General features: G+C 51.9%; 1 protein-coding gene across 5 annotated transcripts in view; it reads right to left on the reverse strand.

The window, feature by feature from the left end:
- Positions 1–23,010, reverse strand: part of LOC108550771 (protein turtle) — a 59,736-nt gene that overhangs the window by 2,996 nt on the left and 33,730 nt on the right. For 2 of the 5 annotated variants that reach the window (XM_017904614.1, XM_017904613.1), the window contains exons 5-15: positions 21,383–21,614; positions 18,745–19,020; positions 13,772–14,059; positions 13,279–13,688; positions 12,608–12,879; positions 12,208–12,380; positions 11,950–12,018; positions 8,589–8,774; positions 7,056–7,283; positions 6,721–6,814; positions 2,732–2,985 (exon numbers count right to left, since the gene is read on the reverse strand). In XM_017904614.1, coding sequence (XP_017760103.1) covers positions 2,732–2,985; positions 6,721–6,814; positions 7,056–7,283; positions 8,589–8,774; positions 11,950–12,018; positions 12,208–12,380; positions 12,608–12,879; positions 13,279–13,688; positions 13,772–14,059; positions 18,745–19,020; positions 21,383–21,614 — 2,482 coding nt within the window. Of the gene's footprint in view, positions 1–2,731; positions 2,986–6,720; positions 6,815–7,055; positions 7,284–8,588; positions 8,775–10,648; positions 10,730–11,949; positions 12,019–12,207; positions 12,381–12,607; positions 12,880–13,278; positions 13,689–13,771; positions 14,060–18,744; positions 19,069–21,382; positions 21,615–23,010 lie in introns of all 5 variants that reach the window. The other 3 variants (XM_017904615.1, XM_017904612.1, XM_017904617.1) reach the window with 3 other exon arrangements.

The following is a 23,010-nucleotide window of genomic DNA, read 5'->3' on the forward strand; positions in this document are numbered from 1 at the left end:
TTTTTTTTTTTTATTTTTTTTTATCAGTGATAGCAATCGTGGATTTAGGTGCTCCGAAACTCGTCACCTTTTCTCCTCCTTCGGGTCCGGCAGCAAGGAAAGATGGGGGAGAGAGAGAATGTTGTAACACAACGATTACATTCACAAAAAACAATATCGTGGCGATAATGATAAGAAATATAACGCTAAATAATCGAACGTTACTTCTAGGCGGTGATATTAGGGAGCAAATAGATAACGCGTGTTCCTCGTCGGGGTCGCGGCATCGTCCGGAAGCCTCTTCGCCATTCGACGCGCGTTCGCAACGGAACGGACACGAAGAGGGTGAAAGAAAATTTCAAATCGCGCGGCAAATGGGCAAACGCACGGTCGCGCACGCGCACACGCGCGCGTGAAAAAGAAGAGAACCGAAAGAAAGTGGGAACTCGGGCGAACACGGAGAAACGAAGTAAAGAGAACGGACAACGGATCATTGTGCAACGATACAGGTATACATAAACGCGTATACGTATATACGCGTGTACGTACAAACACGGGTCGATAGTAAAGGGAGGAGGGAGCTTAAGCATATTCAGACAAGAATGTTTTATCGATCGTAGTAGGGCAGGGAGAGCAAAAGATTCGCAGAACGACGATTAGTCGTGTAAGAACGATCAACAATGAAATATAACACAATGAAAAATCGTGTCTGGGATGCAGTTGAGGGTAGAGCCGCAGTGAGAGCGGCTTACCTATGTTTCATTGCTTATGTCCGTGTGTTCGAGTGTGAACGCGTCTTTTTACGGCTCGTCTAAAATCGATAGACTGGAAACAGCAAAAAGAATACAAGAATGTTTGGGTGAAAATGTCTCGATCGATGGAAAACACCCTGATCGCTATCGCAGCGGTTACGATTGCATTTCTTTCGTCTCTTTTTCTTTTCCGCACTTTTCTCTTGCATTTTCTCGTCGTCATGCTCGGTGAAGCGTGACATGCTACGTGAGTGAGAAGAAAGGTTTCGAAGGAAGCGAACGGGCCGACCCCGGCCAGGGGGTTCCCGTTACGCTCGAGCAATTTCGTGTGATCGAGATCGTATAAGGTGAAGAGAAGAAAGAGAAGGGGGTGAAAGGTGAGAGAGAGAGAGAGAGAGAGAGAGAGAGAGAGAGAGAGAGAGTGTGAACGACGCGAGCCGATCCTGGCGAGTTCACGACGCGTCGTCACAGCGATCGACGCGCGATCCACGATCCATTGACAGCCCATAGGGTGTCATCACCGGGGGGTTGAACGGCGCCGGCCAGAATCGGTCCGCGAGGCTTTTTATTAAAAAATGAAGCAAGCTATCGATCGAATCTTTAATAAGAATTATCTGAGTTCGGTGCATCTACGAATACAGAAACGATGCGCGAAGATCCATGAAGTGTGAATACACGAGCAAAGAAATGGAAGCGACCTCGATGGTTTTTCCAGGGTATTCGAACGCGCGGAAGGTGACGGGATCGTTGATCGCGATCGCCGTTTAGCTCGTTAACGGGTCAGTCAAACCATCGACTCGCTTGTAACTTAATTATCGTCTATCGATTGAGCGAGAGTGGCACAACGAGAGACGACGGACATGGAAACAAGTGAACATGTCGAGTGAAGAAGCGAGTAATCGTGAGTCGAGTGAGCAAAGTGGCTGATAAAAAAGGAGCGAATGAACGTATCCGAGTGAGAAAAAAATGACAGCGACAGTACGAGTATAAGATATGGTTGCGAGTGGCAGATAGAGAAAAGAAGAGAAAAAAAAGAAAAAAAATAAAAAGAAAAGAGTAAAAGAGAGGGAAATTAAAAATGAGCGAACAAGTTGATCTATGGTAATACGATGATTGCTGCCGAGGCGAGATCGAGAACGAACATCGATAAATGCATGGACTCTCGTTGACAGCGCGTTGCGAGAAACGGAGAGAATTTCGATCCGCGATTTGGCACGAACTATAGCCACGTATGCCAACCACGAGCAACCGCGTAAAAGAAGCAACGCGTTGCCTCGAAGCGATTATCGAGAATCGAAGGAATCGTTCTCGACTAGCAAATGTCTACCGTCTTGCCTCGTCTCGTATCTATGTACTCCCTAAGTCCGCCGAACGAAGGTATTTAGGGTACTGACTGGATGTTACTAGTGTGACTCCTAGCTGTATTGCCTGTATTGCTGATCTCATCTACAGTCATGACAATCATCCTAAGTAGATAGTAGTAGATGGTAGTAGTGGTAGATTAGTAGGTCCTAGCAGGTAACATTGCAGAGCTGTAGTCTCGCATAGTAGGTAGTAGTAGTAATGCTAGTAGCGGTAGTAGTAGCGGTAGTAGTAGTAGCGGTGGTAGTACAGTAGGTGGGTTGTAGTAGTAATAGTAGTAGCAGTAGTAGTGATAGTACTGGTAACGGACAAGTCCCAGCGGCAAGTGGCGTTTGCTCGCTCGATCGATCAACGACGAACCACGAGTATCGATCGGATCGTTTGACCGATCGACAGATCGTTTGGCAATTAGGTGTATTCAGACACACACAAACACATACATGTATACCGTCGGCGAGTTCTTATTTTTCGTGGTCTCGGGAGCAACCGTTGTCTCGGGTACGTAGTAGTAGTAGAGTGATGGTAGTAGCGGTAATAGTGGTAGTAGTAGTAGTAGTAGTAGTAGTAGTAGCAGTATTAGTAGTAGCAGTGGTAGTACTTGGTTTATTTTCAGTGTGGCTAGCGGAGGTTAGGCTTACTGTTCCGCCTCTCTATGATAAACACGCTCTCGTAATCTCGATTATCGAGGTGGAGTGCGTGATGGTCACGATCACGGTTCGGGGGGGCCTGCTCGTGGACCGGCTCCGAGGTGGCAGTGGCGGGGGTGGTTACTTGCGTAGGAAGTGGTAGTTGATGAAGAGGTTGTGGTGGTGGTGGTGGTAGTTGCGGATTCAACGGGCTGCAACGGGTCAGCGTCGAGACTGACTCGCCGCACGCGTTTAGATTTGTCGACCTACAGAAAACACAGAGAGAGAGGAGGACAAGAGACGCCCACGTTTTCATTCGTATAGCTCTTCTTCATATTCTTTTCCTGTCTTTCTTTCTTTCTTTCTTTCGCGTTAGCTTTCTTTATTCCTTTCTTTCTTTCTTTCTTTCGCGCGTTCATCCTTTGCCTTTCTAGCCGCGTTTCCTCGTCGTATTCCTCTCGTCCTATCGCGATTCCCGTTCGTGCGAGGAACGATAGGATAGACAGACAGAGAAAGAGAGAGAGAGAAAGAGAAAGAGAGAGAGAGAGAGAGAGAGAGAGAGAAAAGAAGGCGAATAATTTCAAGCTCCTCGAGGGTGTCTCTGTTATCCAAAGTTAAATACGTACTTAATCGTCCACGCGTCTACCCCGTCCTGTTTCTCCCCAACGACCTCTTTCTCTCCCGGAAGCCTCTCCATCTCCCGCAAAATTCTCTCAAACTCGCGTTGGCTCTCTTCTGATCCTTGCTCCGATCGCGATTCTCGAACGTCGATCGTCTACCGTTCGTCCCGTCGGCTCCGTATTCGTATTTCGCGCGCGCTTCACTTATCTTACCCCCAAATTCGTCCAACCCCCCTCGGCCACCGATCGTGTTCGCCAAGTACCACCGTGAGCGTACACGCTTCGCGATCTACGAATCCGGAGCCGGAAGCGATAATCTTGGCAGTGGCTGAACCGTCCAGCCCGTTCTGGATATACGTGTAGGTACAAACGTGCATTATCTGCCCGCTTCGCGACAACTCGCGGGAGGAGCGCGCGAGATACGCTCCCGTTTGCTCGAGGGAGTCTTGGTCGCGGTCGCGCGTTCGCGTAAATCGAGAAACAAGGGGCTTATCGCGTGGAACGAAGGGAAAGATCGATGCGGAAATATTCGACGATCCTCGTGTGGACGTTCCGCGTTTCCTTACCCCTCCTCGGACACGATCGAGCGTTCCGTTCGATGGAACGGGCGTGACCGGCGAAGCGGAGATAACGGCCGTGAATTTGCTCGCGAGAAGAGTAATCGCGGATACTTTCGCGATATTTTATCGCGTCGGATCACGTCGATCGGTCGAATTAACGTTAATACCGTTGCCGAGATTTATCCGAGGCCGATGCGATCGAGATCGTTTTTCAAATTCGTCGCGTTACGCGGATTTAATATCGTCCGTGCAAATACCGAACGAGCATTAATTACATCGATACGCGAGCTTCGATACTTCGATGGAAGAATTTATCGCGAGATCGACGCACCTTCCGCGTCGCGCGCGACGTTATCGGCGATCGATCGGAACATCGCGAGATCCTCGGATCGGTTTTTCCAGCTGCCCCGAGCCGAACCCGAGCTCTCTCGAGCCGAGAAGGGGCGTGGCGATGATAGATGCCTCCGCGATAAGCCCGCGATATGCTCGAAAGGAATGATCGGTCGTGTGAGCGATTCGTAAAAAAAGATTGGTAAAATAAGCCATGAACGTATGGGGTGGGACGAGGGGTGGAAAGTGGCGCGAATGAAGATGAAGGGAACGAAGGTGCGCGAATCTTCCGCAAAACTTTGCAACAGTCAGCGGAGGGTGAACGAACGAAAGACTGGGAGAGACGGGGGGAAGACCGGAAGGGGTGGTCGGGTTGCGGGGGTTGGAAGAAAAGGGGGAGGAAAAGGGAAAAGAAAAAAGAAACGGGCGCGGAACAACAAACGAAATGGCTCGTCGCGGGAAACAAAGGCGACATACGATCCAGAATAGGCATCACTGCAGTCGTATTGTGGACTTTTGGATGCCACGATGGAAATCATAATAGTCGGCTGAGTACCCGCTACTACACGTGCAGTCCGCTTGGCGTGATTTCAAAGCTGAACACCTTATCGTCGGTTATCGAGGCCGATCTTTTCATACGTACGTACGGTTCGTCGGGATATGCGATGACGTCGGCGAGCGTGCTCCTCTTTCTCGCGATCGCGCGTTTCGCGTGCGATCTTTTTCTCGAGAAGAGGGAGAAGAAGAAGAAGAAGAAGAAGAAGAAGAAGAAGAAGAAGAAGAAAAAGAAGAAGAAGCAGTAGGGAGAAGGAGAATCATTCTCTCTGGTATCGTTCGTCGAACGATCCGTTTTCTCTCTGTTTTGCTTTTCTCTGTCAAGCTCGTGCGACAGAACGGAAGCTGCACGCTGACGCGACGGAAGAGAGGAGCGTGCAAGCTCGAGCGAAGCGCGTCCGAGCCGATCCCCGATCCATTCCTATTCCTCTTTCGTGGCACGGCCACGAGAGAACAAACACGAGCCAGGAACGCTACGTGTCCCGAGACACGAGGATACGGGGGTGGAAAAAGGAAGAAGTTGGGTGGAGCAAGTTGGCCAGCCTTTCGTACGGGACAATTGGATTCACCGAGGTGTGCGTATCGATCGGCGGTGGAGAAGAAGGAAACTCGGTTTGGCTTTTTATCCTCGTGTCCCTCCCTCTCTCCCACCCGCTCCTCGAGAATTAAATTATACCGTAACAAGGGAGAGAGAATTTCGCCGGGGTCGGGCCAACTATCCGAGTCGAATAGCGAGTCGAATAGCGAGTCGAATAGCTCGGCGAACCCCAGGTATTTGGCTGGAAAACCGTGACCGGGAACTATTCGGACCCGTGGACCGGCTCGGACGCCAAAGTATCGCTCGCGATCGTTCGCTCGAACACCGCGGTGCACGCGTGAAGACGCTCGCGGGTTTGCATGTGACCGGTGGTCGAAACCGATCGTTCTCCAACCTCGTCCAAAATACCTCTGCTGCTGCGGTTTAGTCTGCCGGTTTCTCATCGCTACGCCACGCGTCAATGTACGTGCTGTCTCGTGTATGGCGCAAGATCAAAAGAGGGTTTCCATTCGTTCTATTCTCGTCATTACTTTCCATCCCCGTATCATACGTTTGCTTCGGTTCGTTTGTCTCGTTCCATTTCTTTCTTTCTTTATTTCTAGATACTCCTTTTTATTACTCCCCGACAATACCGCCGATGTGACCGCTGTTTTCGTGAAACTGGATCGAGACGTCGGAAGGAGAGAATAAGAAGATTCTCTCTCGCGTCTCTCTCTTCGCTTACGACTCATTAGTCGGAGATACGTTTATTAGAGAGCGTATCGTTCGTGCAATAACCGTTTGCCTGCGTTTATTCCCGTTATCGCGGATCCGCGCTGTACCGAGACGATCGTTCACGCTTTCGATTACGCGTTATTTGCCTCGAAGCGTGAATTTCGAACGTAAGCAAGGTTATCGCAGGAACGAGGTCTCTGTCGCGTTAATGTATCCTCTCGATATACGTACGGACGTATACGCGAATTATATGCACGCGTATGATAATATAAATGTATATGCGTAATATCGGGTATATAGATCGAATATTTTGTTAGCTATTGATTACTCGTGAGAGGTTTCTTAAATGCTTGCGGTGCTTCGGTCGCCTAATGCTCGTAAGAGGGGGTGGAGTGGACTTAATTGCTAGCTCTGGCTAAACCTAAGTGATCGATGTATTTCTCCTCGAGGTCGCAGCTGCACCCACTCGCGTTCCCAATTTTAATCCCGGCGATGATCGAATTCTCGCGCGAAACGGAAGCCTCCGGCCCCCCTCCCTCTCACCCCGGTGCAGCTGCGATCTCTTCGGTCTACGTCCTCGATTCGTTATTAATCCTCGATAAATTCCCATCGGGAGTTTCGTGAAATCTTAGATAAAAATGGGAACCTGTGGGGAAGATGGAACATTCGGAGATAGACACTCACTTTTTCAAAGGCACTGTTCCCTGGGGCCCCTGCCCTGCGCCGTTCCTGGCGTCGGTGACCCGGCAGGCCACCATACTATACGCTGAAAGCAGTTCTACAATGTTACAAGATTATGTTAAACGTGTAAGCGTTCAGGTTCACAGGTGCTCGCCCAGCTCCTGCGTTACCAGGCCCGTCTCGTCGAATTTCGGCGAATCCGAATTCCGCGTAACGGGAAAAGCGGATTCGCGGAAACAGAGGACGAGACGACGACCGAGAGCCCAGGTGCAGGCCAGACTCGAAGGGATCGAGTCGACTCGAACCGACTGACGCGTCTCCCAGCGACGCAGCCCTACCTTTCTCCTGTTTTCGTCTTTTCCGCTTATTGCAAATCTTCACCGCGCATATGCTGAGGATGATCGCGACAATGAAGAAGAGTATACCACCGACGACGCCCGCGGTGATGGCCTTGTGCTTCACCCGAGCCGGCACCGGAAACTTCACCTGCTCGCTGGCACCGTAGTTGGTCGCCGAGTTGGCGAACACTTGGAAATAATAGGTCCTGCCACCGACCAGATTCTTCACTGTACTCGCCGGGTCGCCGTGAAACAGAGGAACGTGCAATCTCTTCGTTTAGCGATCTTTCGTCAATCCACGAGGCGTAACGAGCTTTTTCCGCGTGGTCGGATAATGTGTCATATATTAGGTCTAACGGAAAGTTCTGCCCGATAATGTCATCTGAAGTTTTAGCACGAACGAATGTGGTCATACAGCGAGATACTTCTTTCACGACATCCAAGATTGCAGTGTAGCGACCATCGTTCTCATCCTCCATGCATTCCGACTTTGAGCACTTTCTCGCAAGTCCCAGGAAAACCTCAGTTTCCTATACATATGATTTCCAGACCTTCCAATGGTATCCCTTGCCCGAGGTAGCCTTACTGAGATAGCCTTACTGATGAGTCCACTATCGGGCCTGGGGGACGAAACGCCGTCCCTTTCTCTTCCTCTCGTCCCCCTTCTAGCACCATCGTTACATCGAGGATACCTGTGACCGTCGACATCAATGACTATGGGACCACTTGGACCATGTTCGAAAACTTGGATCGGTATGTAAATATTCCAAATGGATGCCTCACGAGTTATGCAAAAAATTTGCACAACCGAGTCATCATCGACGACTCCTCCACTTGTTCAGAACAGAAACGTGCCGCTTTTGGACAGGAGGATGACAACCAGCGATGAAAAATTGATTTCGTGTGAGAACATTATGAGAGAAAGAGGATACGTAGACTCGGACAACCTGTCTCTACATCTGAAAACCGAGCTTGAGCCTCGATTACAGAATACCGTGCATATGGTGCGACGTTAAAGGACCAATAAACTATCAGCTTCTGGAACCCAACGAAAAGCTCGATTCGACAGTGTATCGTCGATAAATGGATGATTCGAAACCACATTCATGTCCACTTGATAAAGAGAGATACGTTGATAGATAGGAAGCAAATCATACTGCACCACGACAACGCCAAGTCACATGCTGCTTTGTGACGACTCGTTAGAAATTGGCAAAGCTAGACTGGGAAATTTTTACGGATTTGTCATACTTTCCAGACTTAACATCACTCGATTACAATCTCTTTCTTTCCCTCCGAAATTATCTAAAAGCAAAAAGGTTGGAAAATGAAGCAAACATTGCTGGAATTCTTCGCCCCCAAAAGCGAGTCCTTTTACAGAAATGGAATCCATAAATTATCGACACGTTGCGAAGAGGTCACAAGTAAAATAAACGTGTCGCAAATGTATTATTTTCTTTTACTTCAGAAACGGACAGAACTTTCAGGTAGACCGAACGCACAGGCGCGAATTACATGGAAAGAAGAACGTACCCAAATAGCTGGTCTCCTCGGGTCGGATCTGTCCCTTGTTGAGCGTTTTCCAGGATCCGTCCGTCTTATATTTGATGGTGTAGTACTGAATGAGATGATTACGTTCCACGGGGGCTTCCCAGGATATCAGGAAACCGTTACTGACCTCCGTCACCGTGAGATTTTTGGGAGGACCTGGCTTTGGTCCTGACGATTTAGATCGAATTAGTAGTGACGACGCGAGGAACGCTTAACGAAAGAATAAAGCGAGATATATCCGTTGTTCTCATACTCGACGACCATTTCGTATGCGTAATTCCCTTCTCAAGGACTTCCATCGGGCGTCTGTCCGCATTCCAACGCGTAACTCTACGGTTACAGGGGAAACAACCACGGAATGGGGATTACGGCCGCTAATAAGGCTACCGAATGAACGCCGGAAGTAATTAGGTCGTAACATTATGTATGTAAGTAGCGACGAAAGAAGATGAGCTCACTCGCGTCTCCGATTCCATCGAGAAGTTACATACTGTGTACATCGACGTCGTCTGGGATAACGTTACGTTCCGTCAACCTTCGTCTCCCATCGTTTCGTTTCATCGGGAAGAGTCGAGAGACGAGAGAAAATAAAAAAAAAGGAAGAAAAGAGGAAAAAGGGGAAAAGAAAGAGAGAAATAGAGGGATAAAAGGTGAAAGAAAAACGAGCGCAAAAGGAGAAAGTGAAGAGAAAAAGAAGCGAACGAGAGGGGTGGCAGAGGGGGAGAGAGGGTGGAGAAGAAAAGCACGCATAGAGGCAATAATCGAGCGACGAGAAGCCGTTGTTCTCCGGTTGCCGATGAAATTCCACGGCAATATTCCCGATTATTTGCGAACGTTAAACAATACCCCGGCACAATACGATAAATTTTCGCGATGGAAAAATACACCCGGCTGAAGCGACCGATATTTCTGCGATCGTTCCTGCGGTATTTACAATGTCCCTATTTGTTAACTTCATTTCCGCGCCCGTGCACGCTGCGCCGAATAAATCGTCGACCACACAGCCGGCGCGTCGTGTGCATTAGGAAACGCGCAACCGGGGAAGCCCGCACGCGCGTACACGCACGTGCACGCACACCCGCGAGCCCTGCATTCGCCTCTCTGCCCCTTTAACCGCGTGCAGGCGCAAAAATATAAATGGGTTCTCGATGGAGGCGCCGCGGCGCCCGGCAATACCGTGAATAACTGGAACGCGGTTATTGTATTCGCGAAAAGCTTTTTACCAATGTAACGGCCACGAGTGGCTGCAATTAATTCGCGCCGGCCGAATGGAAATTTCTCCCCGCAAAGTCGAGCCCCGCGTTTTTGTTCCGCCGCACTCCATCGACGTCGCGACGCGTCCAACGCTCCTCGTTCCCCCTTTCAGCTTTGTCCTCGCGCGTCTTCCTTCCACTCGCCCCCTTATCGCCGAGATAACTCGCAATCGGTAATGCCTTCGGCCCGAATCGATAACGCAATCTCGAAAATTCCTCGTGATCCGAGGACACGGAAAAATTCACGGGTTCCAGGAAGGTCTCGCGAAAAGTTTCCGCGAAGACGATCGGCTAGTTACGGAGAACGCGAACAACGAAGCGAACGAGCAGCGAGAAAAACCGATCGTCGAGCGTGAAAAACCAACACCGCCGACCGCGCTTCCCTGTTAACGAGATTACGCGTTTTTCGCAACGCTCTCGCATTTTTTATCCACTTTTTACACGCCAATCGTGTCGCCGATCCGCGTAACGAGCGGAGGGAAAAAGCCCGCGCGGGGCCCGTGCCTCGTCGCTCTGCGCGCCCCGAACCACCCCAGTTTCTCGAAGTTTTTGGACGCAGACAGGGCCTGAATGCGCGCCGAGAAGGATAATCGATGGGAAATAAAATTAGACAGGAAGACGCTGGAAAAGGAATCGACCGATGATGACCGAAGATATTTCTAATCGAGTTACGACTCGGAGAGTGCTACAAAATACACGAGTACAGCGAGAGAGAGAGAGAGAAAGAAAGAGAGAATGCAAGAACGGAAACCGCGAGATTACTTAAAATAAAGGAAACAAAATTGACACCTTTCGGGCGCAAGATCCGCGGGAACATTGCGTTGCCGGTGGAATCGTTGGGTAACGCGAGAGTATTACGATCTAAGATGTCTGAAACGAGAGGAAAGAAAACGGCAAAGGTGAGAAATCCGGGGTGGGCCGTCGAGGGTGGCGCCGTAATAATGGGTCGCGGAGAACCGGACCGCAGGAGATGCTCGCGAATCCGATCCACCGGAATTCTCGTTAAGCTGGCTGTAATCGCGTTACTCGAGGCGGGCTAACGAGTTTCGAGACCGCTGATGCGTAGACAGCGACGGATGGGGGACGGAAAAAGGCAGAAATTGAAGCGCGGGGAAAGAAAGGTCGCGGGGCAACGGGGGCTGGACGTGTGTAGCGCCGGGTACGGGAGGAAATTCGGCGGCGAAACGTCGGCTGTTCGCGGCTGGTTGCCGGGTTATTAGCGGGAATTTCTGATCCCGACACGTTATTAATATGGAAATGCCGGCGAAAAACTAGCGACCCGGGTCACGTTTTACGATCCCGCGGGATTACGAATCCCGTGCAGATGTATGTACATACGAAACGAAGATTTACGAGATGGAGGTTTACGATAGTGGAAGCGGATGCACGGGGCCGAAGGAGATCGGGGGAGAGATCGAGAAAGTCCTTCGGTTTGGAACGGGGCAGCCGGATAAAAATCTGTACAAGCTCGTGCAGGAAAAATCAAGGCACCGTGTGTGTGTACAAATGGGAAGGCAATGACCCGGCAGATTCGAGGGAAGGAAATAAAAGCGGAAACAGAATGAACGGCTCGATGGGTTTTCCGATACGATAAGTCGCGACGGAAGTCTTCCTTCCTTTCCTCTTTGCTTCTCCTTGCGGGCCGAGCTTTAGCGTAACTTTGAAATTCTCGCGCGCAGAATCGGTATTCCCAGCGAGAGCGAGCTTCGTAAAGATCGGTCGCGAAGGAGAGAGAGAGAGAGAGAGAGAGAGACGGAGAGGGAGAAAGAGGAAGAGGAGCTTTCTTCCGCGCAAGGCATCTTTACGAAATCGTTCAACCGGGATTCTTTGTTAGCTCGTTTCGAAGAGCTCGTCCGTTTCGAGAGACGGAAAGAGAGTGAGCGAGATCCTCGAATCGGACGGTTTTATGGTCGATCGCGTTCAAATACACAGGATCGTCCCTTTGAATTCGGGGCTACCGCTTCCGCAATAGCGTCGAGTTGTTTCGGCGCTTGGCGCTGCCTCTTCTCGCCAAAAAAAAAGTAAAGAAAAAAAATCGAGAGAGAGAGAGAGAAAATAAGACATAGTTACGATTGGATCGTCCATCTTACCGCTTTCGTCCGTGGCTACAACTTGACCGGCGCTCGAGGATGGAGTCGCTGAGTGCGTCAGTGCCACGTCTTCGAGGGTTAAGCACGATCGAGAAAAGAAGGAAACAGTTTGCACAGGATGCCATTTGTTAGTCGGTTAAAACGGACAAAGACTGCGTTAGTCGCGTAATAATTCCGTCCCGGAGATACGTCATTCCGAGGAATAATCGCGAGACGTATCACGGCGCGTTACATACATCAAACTTCCAAGCTTATTACCGAGCGTCCTGATGGTAATGAGTTTGCTCAGCATCCCATCGCCCAGGGCGTTCTTCCCGATCACTTTGAACTCGTACAGCGTACTCGGTGTCAGGCTGTTAATCGTCACCGTTGTGCTCCCAGACGGAGTTACCGGTATCATCTTCCACTCGGACGTCCCCGATTCTCTGTACCTGTTCGTCGAACGAAAACGATTTACATTCGGAACCCGTGCCAACTCGCTTATCGATCCGCGATGACGCTCTCGAGGCAACGTACACTTTCCAATCTATCCACGGCTACGTTACCCTCGAGGTTAGCATCGGGGATAGACATGTCCGACGAGACGGGAGACGCTTTGCACGCCCTGGCAGCCTTCAACGGCTATCCGATCGAAGGTCCCCAGCGCACGCGGACTCACCAGATAGTGTAATCTTGCTTGTAGTCAGGCCCTCCGGAGTATCCCGGCAGCCAGGTCAAGGTGACGGAGAACTCGGTGGCGGAGCCGGAAACGTTGTGCGGCGCGTGGGGTTCCGTGCCCTCGACGATGAGCTGCGTCGAGGCGGATATCGTAGCCACCTCGTTGGACGCGACGCACTCGTAGTAGCCAAAGTCGGACTGCTGCAGGCTTTCGATCGTTAAATTGCCGCCGACGAACTTGGCCCGGCTGCGTTGGATGGACGCGCCGTCTCTCTGCGCAATTAAATCACGATGCAACGCGAGCCGAGCGTTAAACGGCTAACGAGCCGGAGACGCCGCGAAATTGAAACGCTCTATCGGAATCACCGCTCGTTAATCGACCAGGTCGAGGACTCTCGATAGTTTTTTCTTTTTTTTTTTTTTTTTTTTTTTTTTTTTTTTTTTTTTTTTTTTTTTTTTTTTTTTTTTTCTTTTTTCATTCTTTTTCTCCGTTTTTCTTTCGATCGAAACGCTACCGAGAGTCGCCTCGGATCGAAAGTGCCTAGCGAAAGTACGACGACGGTCCGTCAACGACCTTCCGATAAAACGAACGAAGCTCGTGGTATCGTCCCACGTCGATATTCGATCGCCGTGGAGAAGACTGCTCTACGGGGGGACGCGGCTGTACCATACCCTGTGCCACTGTATCGACGGTTTCTCCGTGTCCTCGGCCTCTTGGGCGACGCAGTGCATCTCCACGACCTCGCCGACCTTCTTCTGATAGACCGGTTCCGGCTTCACGATGAACACCGGCGGATTTCGCACGTACACTTCCATCAGGCCGGAACTACCCTGCGTGCCGTACGCGTTGTAAGGCGTGCAGGTGTACCCGCCTTGGTGATTCTCGTTCACCCGCGGGAACAGCAGCGAGCCATTGTTCATCATCACGATATCCTTCGTTTGATAAGGCTCTAGCAGTCGTTTGTCCTTCGTCCAGGTCACGTACTGGACCGCTGGATTCGCTTTTATGTGACACTGCACCACGCCGGCTAGTCGAAACGGCAGGTACTGCACCGTGGGGGTGAACGTGACCTTTGCTGAATCTGAAATGCGAGAGAATTTAGCCTCGAGACACGTTAAACCTGCTTACTCGTTGCACGCGAGTTCGTCGTCCCTTTGCACTCACATTCCACGTTCAGATAAGCGCTCGCGCTTTGCGGCTCTCCGATGCCGTTCGTTATCTCGCAGAGATACTGGCCAGAGTCGTCCGCGCTCACGGGGTCGATTATCAGCGTGCCGTTCTGGTTGATGGACACTCTCGTGTCCAGCGCCGAGACTTCCGTCACCGGGGCACCCTCGCGGAACCAACGCACGGTCAAGTTGTCGGGCAGAGCTTTAGCCTCGCAGAAAAATTGCACCTTCTCGCCTTCCTGCTTGGTCTGGTTGGTCGGTGGCACGGTTATCACTGCTCCTCCTGTGAAATTGCAAACGGACACAACGTTAGCCCCGAGATGTGACCTGGAAACGTCGACGTGGTCGGCGAATCGTTTCACCGGTGATCGAATTCGTTTGTCGCGATGGGAGAAAAGGATAAATAAATAAATAAATAAAGTGGAATAAAATAGAAAAGGGAGATAAAAGATAGCCAACAGAGGGACATCGGGCGTCAGGGACGACACCGATCCGCAGCGCGCGTGGCAGCTTGTCAACGTCAGTTGTCCCGTCTGGCTGATGCCGGAAATACGCCGGCCAACCAATATCCTGGCCGAAACGACGAGCCCGTCGCAGAAGCTTTTAACTTGGCCCGGTGGCGGAAGCGTGTCGCGAAACGAGATTTCATCGTTCGGTTGCTCGCGTCGTTGGTCCGCGCGAGAACCAGCCCTGCGGGACGACGTCGATAAGTAAATAAATGGAAAGAGAGATAGATATTCTCCATTTAGCGAGCCCGTTGAATAGACGTGTCTGTAATGGACGAGATTGTTATTACAGAAACGTCGTTTCGCGAGAGGAAGAGCCGTGCGCCCCCGGAAGCGTGCGCCCCGATAGAAAACTGGGCTACGGTGTTCCGGCGAAAGCAGCCGGACGACTAACAAACTTTTCATTTCGCTAAATTCTCCGACGTATCGGGGATGTAGAGCTGGAATCGGCTGGAAAGAGTTTCGAGCGGAAAAGAAAAACAGGAGGGAAACAGGCGGCCGTATCTGGGCCAATACGCCTCCGACACTCGAGCCGCTGCCTGTCTGCCTTTTACTCCGACGACTTTTGCCTGCGAGCCTCGGGAAAAAGGATCAACAGGATGCATTGTATTCTCGTCGATATCCAAGAGGTCTATCCGAGCGTACTCGAAGAATTCGAAAAGTTGCGGCTTTCGAGAGCGGCTGGGCTAGCTGGTTCCTCGTCGCGCGATCCAATATCTCCACGTATAATGGCAGCAGATCGATCCCGTCCGACAAAAGAGCAAACTTCTTCCCGGGATTCGGCGGTATTTTCTGCAATCCGATCTATCTCAGCTAGACGGGAATTAAGCTCTCAGCCGCGCGTCCGTGGGAACAGCCACCTTCTCGGCCGAAGGTGTACGAGTAGCGCCACGTTTTCTTCCATCCCCTTCCGCTGTTTCTCTTCGAACCCGGACGCGACGTCAAAGCGACGTGGAATTTAAGCGCCGAAAATTAAAACGACACTGTCGGATCGGCACCCAGCTTCGCCGGCAACCATAATCGCGGTCGTGCCGCGGATTCCGCCGCGCTGAAAACGCGCACAGCGGACAAACGACGAGACGCGAACGCAGCGGAATCCGGACGCGCGTGCCTGCCATCGCGGATGACAACGCGATGAATTTAAGAGCAGCCGCTCGATAAATATTCACAAGCGGGATTTCAAACTTTTCCCCCGCGAGGGCAATGAATTCGCCGGCGAGGACTATCAAGGGAAGAAACTCGGGCAGAGGGTGGGCGAGAGAGATCTCGGGGACGGAAAAAACGCGGAAACCTGGCTTTAATCGCGTCTCGAGATCGCGAAAGGCGGACGTCTCGAATGCACTCGCGTTTTCGGCGCGACTCCGTCGGCGAGGGTAAGGCGCGTTTGAACGGAAAGGGACGTCGCCGCGACGGGGATGAATTTCGGAGTAGGGAGCTCGGTAAATATTCAAAGAGCAGATTCAAAAGTTTCACGCGAACGGGCGGAGCAAGTTCGGTTGGGCTCGGCAGCTCGAGGATCCTCCGCATTAATGGCGCAGTCTGTCGACGGTGTTTTATACGCGGAGGGATGAGAGCCGTCTACTTTGCACCCACTGCTCGACCGTTCGCTCGTGACTGCAAGCCGTGGCGCGCCCGGCTCCGCCGAGGATGCTACTACGGTTTATTAGTCCGAAACTTTCCACGGACTTTTCCCGGCTCCTACGAATCTCCGCGGAAAGTCGAGTGCGTCACGTAGGCGGCCGAAACGGATTTTTCGGACGTTCGTGGTGGATCGAGAGCGTTCTTGGCTAGTTTCGCCCAAGCGATCCGAGAACTCTCTCGGCGTTGGCGAAACTCGCGGTAACTCCGCGTTGGAAAAAAGGAACGCTCGAAGCGTGTCGAAGGAGATGCAGTCGGTATTAAATCGGCCGGTCGTTAACGGGAGGAAAATCACGGGGAGCGGAAGGTATGGAGGCGATGACGAAGACGAATGTTGCCGCGACCCCGTAAGGATGCCGAGAAATCTGCGGTGCCTCTGGAAAACGGGAGCAGGGCTGGAGGGTGAAAAAGAGAGGACGGGGCGCGCGAGACAAATCGCCTTTTAACTCGTCCCGCCGCGAAGAACATCCTAATTGGCTTCGACTACAAGCAACGGTCGGAAGCGACGCCCTTAACGCGAATTTTATCGCGCGCGACCAGTCTCGATACCCGAGCAACGCGTCGGTTTACGAGCTGCCAGCAAACGTAATGGATGCACGGGGCCAGTGAGATATTTCAGACACCCGTGAAACGCCTCGCGCTGACAAATCGTTATTGTCCTCCCACGGGAGTTGGATCGAATGGCGCAGTTAAAAATCGCGGAAGGACAACGGGCGTTTCTTTCGTCTCTGAACGCGAAGAAGAAACGATACCGGTCCTCTGGTGTCCTCGTTCGAGGTGTCGGCTAGAATTCCGGTTAATTAAAACGTGGCACCGTGGAAGAGGGAACCCGACGAAATTGCGAGACGGGTCAATTTTACGACCGGCCCGAAGAGCGTTCGGGGATTAAAAGCGGCGTAAAAGTTGCACCGTTACCTAGAACGTTTCAGCGATTCCATCGGGGACGATTCACCGGGACGAGACTTTAAGAAGTTCCATAAAATGGCGGATAAAAAGGCGACTGGAATCCGGCGGAAGTTCCTCGAAGCTTTTACCGCGTCTCCGCGGACGGAGCGAGTGGATCCATGGATCGATGGACGGAGCCATCGATCGCGAACGCGTTCCGCGGCAATCCAGCGACAAAAACCGTACCGGTTGCACCGAGGCATTTTCTGGCAACGCGGTTATCGGAATTTCATTATCGGCGCTCGATCGATTACCGCCTACCGAAAATACCCCGATAACTTCTAATAACAAGCCGCCCCGATAATTATCGTACCGATCCGGCGTATATTAATTATTGGCACGCGGGAAATTCTTCCCCATCCACCCGCGCCGGGGTTATAAAGTTCGCCGAATTCACCGGGAAACCGCGAGACGAATCTGTTGCCCTCTACAGTGTCGCCTGTAGTTATTGTTAAGCAACTTCCCCGACTCGATTCTTTGGAACAGAACCTCTCCTGTCACCGAACACACGAGCGCGATGAATTTCGCCTACAACCACGTTTGACGCGAGTGGTCAGGTTTCTCGGGTCAAAATTGATTATCACGGGCCTGGCTCGTGGCACGTTGGCCGGGCCAAACGCATGTAGGAATGCTAGGGTTTGAGAGTGAATGCAAGAGAACACTTGGGCCTACCTAGCTGATGATGGACAATAAACAGCAGCCTAGGTTTCGGGCCGAATGTTTAGAGTGACATCTAGAGTGCACGTGGAAACTTGGGCCTACCTAGCTGATGATGAACAATAAACAGCAGCCTAGGTTTCGGGCCGAATGTTTAGAGTGACATCTAGAGTGCACGTGGAAGAATAATTGACCGCGTGCAATGATCGAATGAACGGGATACTTATGACTGTATCGAATGCAAGCGAAGAGCGAAAGGCGTCTGAGTGTTTAAGAAGACAGAGTGCAAGGTTTGCAGACGAGCGCTGCATATAGCGTGGCACTCAAACGGATAACGGTCCTCAACATAGTGTCTAAGCGGTAAAAATCGAGCGTACTCGTAACGGGTCTCTAGTTTCGTAGGCAATAAGTATAAGTTTATTGTATTTTAAGAAGCAGTAAGACAACGTTACGTTAGCCCATCCACCCACCCCGATCCTACATATATGCACCCGCTGTTGCGGCCCGAGAACCGCATGTCCCAAGTTAAGCGGTGCAAGGGCTGTCCTAAGACAGTCCTTTACGGATTTTGCGGAAGAATCGATGTGCGAGTGTTGGTTGCGTGATCATAGTTCAGTTATCAGCCTAGTCTTCTAGTTTTTACTTTACTCCCAAGTCTCGTTTAGCTCGTAATAAATATACATTGGAATATACGAACGTTATTCCCTAAATTCGCCAATCGAAAGTACTCCTACGACGTTCGTCGACGTGCCCCACGTAAGTCGCGTGCGATTGGTACAACTCGAGACAAAATTGCCTAGCCGTGGAAAGGCTCGACAGTTCTGTTTACGTTTTGGGACCACGCTGTTGAATCTTAAATCTCGGAATAAGGGGTTAAAGCTTCCGCGTTAAACGGTGTACCGACTGGAAGAAAGAAATCCGTGCGACGTCGGCGAGGATCGACCAACACCGGAGCGCGTTGTTTCAAAAGGGAAACAGACGCGCGCAGTCGTTACGGTTCTCCAACGAGTTAATCTCGGTTCCGGTCGGGGAACTGGCGCGCGTCGCGTTTGTCGCTGCATTGTCTGGCCGATTATCGCGTTTCCGAGACGAACGAGGCGAAATGTTCTCGGTCCGAGAACCAGTCGATTCGCGCGGCCGTGGAAGGAAAATGGCTGCAAACGGGAAGACGATATCGGGCGAGATGCAAAGAGAGACTATGCGAAACGATCTATCTACTCACCAGCGATTATAACACGGGCCGTGTGACTGATTGTACCCTCTCCGTTGCGCGCGATGCACGTGTAATCCCCGATGTCCTCGGTCTTGATCGACGAGATCCGGAGCTCGGTGCCGTCGTTGAATATTCCGGTGGTGGACGACGGCTCGACCGCGTCCTGGTCCTTGTACCAGTAGATCTCCGGCGTCGGCGTACCTTCCGCTTGGCAGTTCAATATTATCGCGTCGCCCAAGTTCACGTAGATTATCCTCTCCGGTATGATGGTAAACTTTGGTGGCGCTACGAAAACGAACCAATCGTTTTTATCCTCCCGTGATACTCTTGGAACTGTAAGCAGATCGCGAGCGGAAAAAGTCGAACGTGACTGTACGCGGAATCGGAGAGTAGATCGGACCGAATTTGGTCAGACCAGCGGGCCGGCTGAATTATTGCCATTCGTTTTTGTCGATCGTCGAGTCGGGAGACTGACACGGCGGGACAACGACGTTTAGCAGAGCGAGACAACCCGGGGTCGTCGAACGGACGTCGAAGAAGAAGCCGCTGTGTGTGCATCGCGAGGAGGAAACGGATTAAAGGGAACAATCGAACCCTCCGAATCCGCGTGGACGTTTAGAAAACGCTTCCGCGATGCTCCTCCAACGTTTTTATCTTCGAGTTTCCATTCCGTGGAGATCGCGACGACCCTTCAACCGCTGCGACTCACAAAGGAACGGTCGTCCATTTTCGCTCTTCTCCGCGATCGCAGTGTGCACGACCGCGCGGAGGATGGAAGAGAGCAGCCGAGTTCGCCACGGCGGATGACGGGAAAATTCGCATCGGAGTAACACGGTCGAAGCGTCAAGAAGCTCTCCCCCTGTCTCTGCCACTCTCCTCGATCGGTCTTTGTCCCGCAAGTATCAACGACCACGACGACGACGACGACGACGACGTATTGGTCGATCGCATTCGGCCACGTTCGCTTTCGTGGCATTGTTCGCGGTCGGTGTGGTTGACAGAGCGATACGCGGCCGTAGAATTGCACGTTCGTCGCGCTTGGGAAGATACACGACGGCGAGGATCGCGAGGAGGAAAAGGGAAACGGAAGACGCGAAGGAGGCCGAAGGCGAGAACGCTGGAAGGAAGAATGGGGCAACGGTTTACGAGTGCGACGCGAGTAAACGACCGGCCAGAGACGATTTCAAAAGTACAAAGAGACTCTGAGCGCTTTCGCTGGTCGAGTGGTTCTCCTCTCTTTGACGCCGCTGGCAAATCCTTAGTCGTCGCAATCGTTCCGCGCTGACGTTGTCGTCACGTCCTCCTCGACGTCCACGTCCACGTCCACGTCGTCGTCGTCGTCGTCGTCGTTGTTGACGACGATGACGCGGTCGAGTGTGGCCGTGGGCTCGACGTGTACGAACCGCGAGGAGAAAGCACGGAGGAAAGGCAGTCGGTGAAAACGGTGAACGAGGACGCGACCATAGCGGCGTCGCGAGAAACACAGAGAGAGAGAGAGAGAGAGAGAGAGGAAAGGAGAGGAAAAAAGAGTACGCATCGTTTCCTAAGCTATCTAAATGTTTCTCTTCCCCGCGGCCGTTCGTCGTCGTTTATGGCCGAACAAAACGCGGCAATAAGTTCTCCTTTCTCCTGGCTACCATTTTTCCTGTTTCTCTGCACCTATCGCTCGGTTCGATGACCCCGTCGACGCGGTCGCTGTCGTCCTAGCGTCGTCGACGCGCTGACGTAACGCGTAAAACTTTATCGCGCCGCTCGACCAAAGAATCGAATTGAATTCCCAGCGAACGACGACGTTGCTTTCCCTTCCGTTTTTTTCTCCCTCTTTCAGGATTCTCCGCCCCTCCCCGCCTTGCCTTTCATTCGCGTCGAGGCGAGATGAGAATCAGCGCCGTTCGTCGTCGTTCGAAGATATAAAAATTTCGCAGGCACCGGGAAAAGCCAGCCAGACGGCCAGCCTTCCTCTCCGTGAATTCGTTCAACTTTTCCCTCCGTTACACGGTCCCCTCGCTGGCCGTGCTCTCCATCCGAGCAAAGTACGCTACTCGTCGCGGTCGTAAAATCTTCTTAAGCGCGAGATAATATTAACGAGACTGCTTCGAGGTAGAATCGATGTAAAACTTGGCCAACTCGGACCCGACTCGGATGGAACTTTCGACTTAAATTGCATCCGCGAGAGCTCGCTCGAGACGCGCACCCCTATTATCGCAGTTAAGTCTTTTTTAATCGATATTACGACGTCGCGTAATCGCGTTTTTTCCACCCGGCAACTTTCCTCCAGTGGAAATTCTTGCCGAGCCACCAGCGCAGAGAACGCGAACGCCACGCTTTCCGAAGATAAACCGCTTCCCACGGCTGCCAGCTCGGGTATTCCGACGACGTTAGCCGAAGCGATCGGCAGTCGCGCGATTAGGCTGATCGGTCGCGCGGAGAATGGGAAACGAAGTCGATACCGAACCCCGGAGGACGGTCGAATTGATCGCGATGCTGACTCGGTCGGAATACCCGATCGCGTTGCTCGCTCGCGCGTGAGCTCGAAATCGCGATGGACCAGAAGAGAGGAGAGGAAGACTCGCGACTCGACGACGATCGGTGTAGGACGGAAAGCGACAGCGTAACGCGAGATCGATCTCAAATGAAAAGTACTCACCGTGGACGTCCAGGTGAAACCAGGTACCGTTCTTGTAGATGTTGGGCGGCCTGTTGAGGAAGGAGACCTTGCACTCGTACCATCCTTGATCGGTCTCGCGGATGTCGGTGAGGTTGAGGCTCGCCACGCCGTACGACGAAGTCGGGCTCACCCTCGAGACTCGACCTTCGTAACCCTCGCCACTGTGGGTCGGATACGACTCGTACCATATGTATATCGGTGTCTCCTGCCCCTTGCACCAACACCAACACGCAACATAAACGAGGGATCGCCATAAACGCGTACATACTGGTGCGAGACTCGCTTCGGGAATTCGCTGGACTCTCGATTTCGCGAAGCTCGTCGTCCCTGGTCGCGTGCTGGGCTTCGACGTTCATCGGTTCATCGGTTCGGCGATGTCCCGTGATGGAGAACGCGAGAAAGGAATCGCGAAGAGAGAGAGAAAAAGGTACGAAGTCTAAAACGACGCGTAATCCGCGTCAAAGGCTAGAAATTCGAATCCTGCTCGCACCAGCTGCCGGTTAATGAAATGACAAATGACGAGAGAGGATGCAGCGTGTGTGTCGAAGAGCGGAAACGATCTACGGCCACGATTGGTCGCCGAGTAGACGAGCTCTCCTCCGCGGGAACGGCTGAACGTAACGAGCACGGGCTGCCCTCCTTCCCTCTAATTCAACGCGCCGGAAGAGGAATCCTCTTAAATTTTCATGCTCGTTACGTTCCCGTCGGCCCGAGGACGGCACGACAACTGTCATTTTCCATGCAAGTCTCTATGGCAAACAAAGGAATTCGTTGTGCGCCGATGAAAAAGTAATCCCCAGGCATAGAGCGTGCGTGGATAGAGGGAAAAGGCGCTGTTGGGAAACGACCGGTGACACGAAACTTTTATGCCATCCATGCGATACGTGCCATGCAAACTGTACGGGATACCCGTCGATCCTAGATTATTCCTCCGAGAATCGCGTGCCATTAAAACGCTGCCGATCTTCCAGCCGCTCTTCGTCGGGCCCGAACGGTTTCGCTATCGAGGATCGACGACGGTCTTGCTTTTATAGCGGTAGTAAAGTCTGACACGGAAAAGGAGGGTGCTGCTACCCAGGCATGCGATTAATCGATCGATACTTCCACGGTCCATCGATAAGGAACCATCTCCCGATCGACGTGCCGATCGCTCTCGATCGTTTCCTTGCGAGTTTCGCGTGCAAACTGCAAGAGTAAACACACACACACACACAGAGAGAGAGAGAGTATTGCCTCTCTGAACGGCTCGTTGCGCGGTCATCCCTGAAAATTGCCGGACCGCGAAGCCTCTAGTACTCGATGCTGGAACCACGCGTGTAGTTAAAACGCGTGTACTAAAATGGCCGGTGCAGACGCGTGTATTAAAACGAGCAGTGGTAGCGTGCGTATTAACGCGTTAACTGCTACTAGTTTACCAGTGCAACGAGCTACGCGCCATTTCGTCGTTGACAATCGAATTACGCGTCGTAGGGGATGCATTTGCATTTTCGAGGCTCGATCAGAGGACCGCGGCGCGACTGAAAATTCACCGGCATCCAAATTCGCCAACGTTCCCTAGTTGCACCGTACTCGTTCGCCACTCGGCCGCTTCTCGGTCGCTCGGTCGA

The sequence above is a fragment of the Eufriesea mexicana genome, unplaced genomic scaffold (assembly GCF_001483705.2).
Source record: "Eufriesea mexicana isolate 0111107269 unplaced genomic scaffold, ASM148370v2 scaffold2928, whole genome shotgun sequence".
Classification (NCBI taxonomy): Eukaryota; Metazoa; Arthropoda; class Insecta; order Hymenoptera; family Apidae; genus Eufriesea; species Eufriesea mexicana.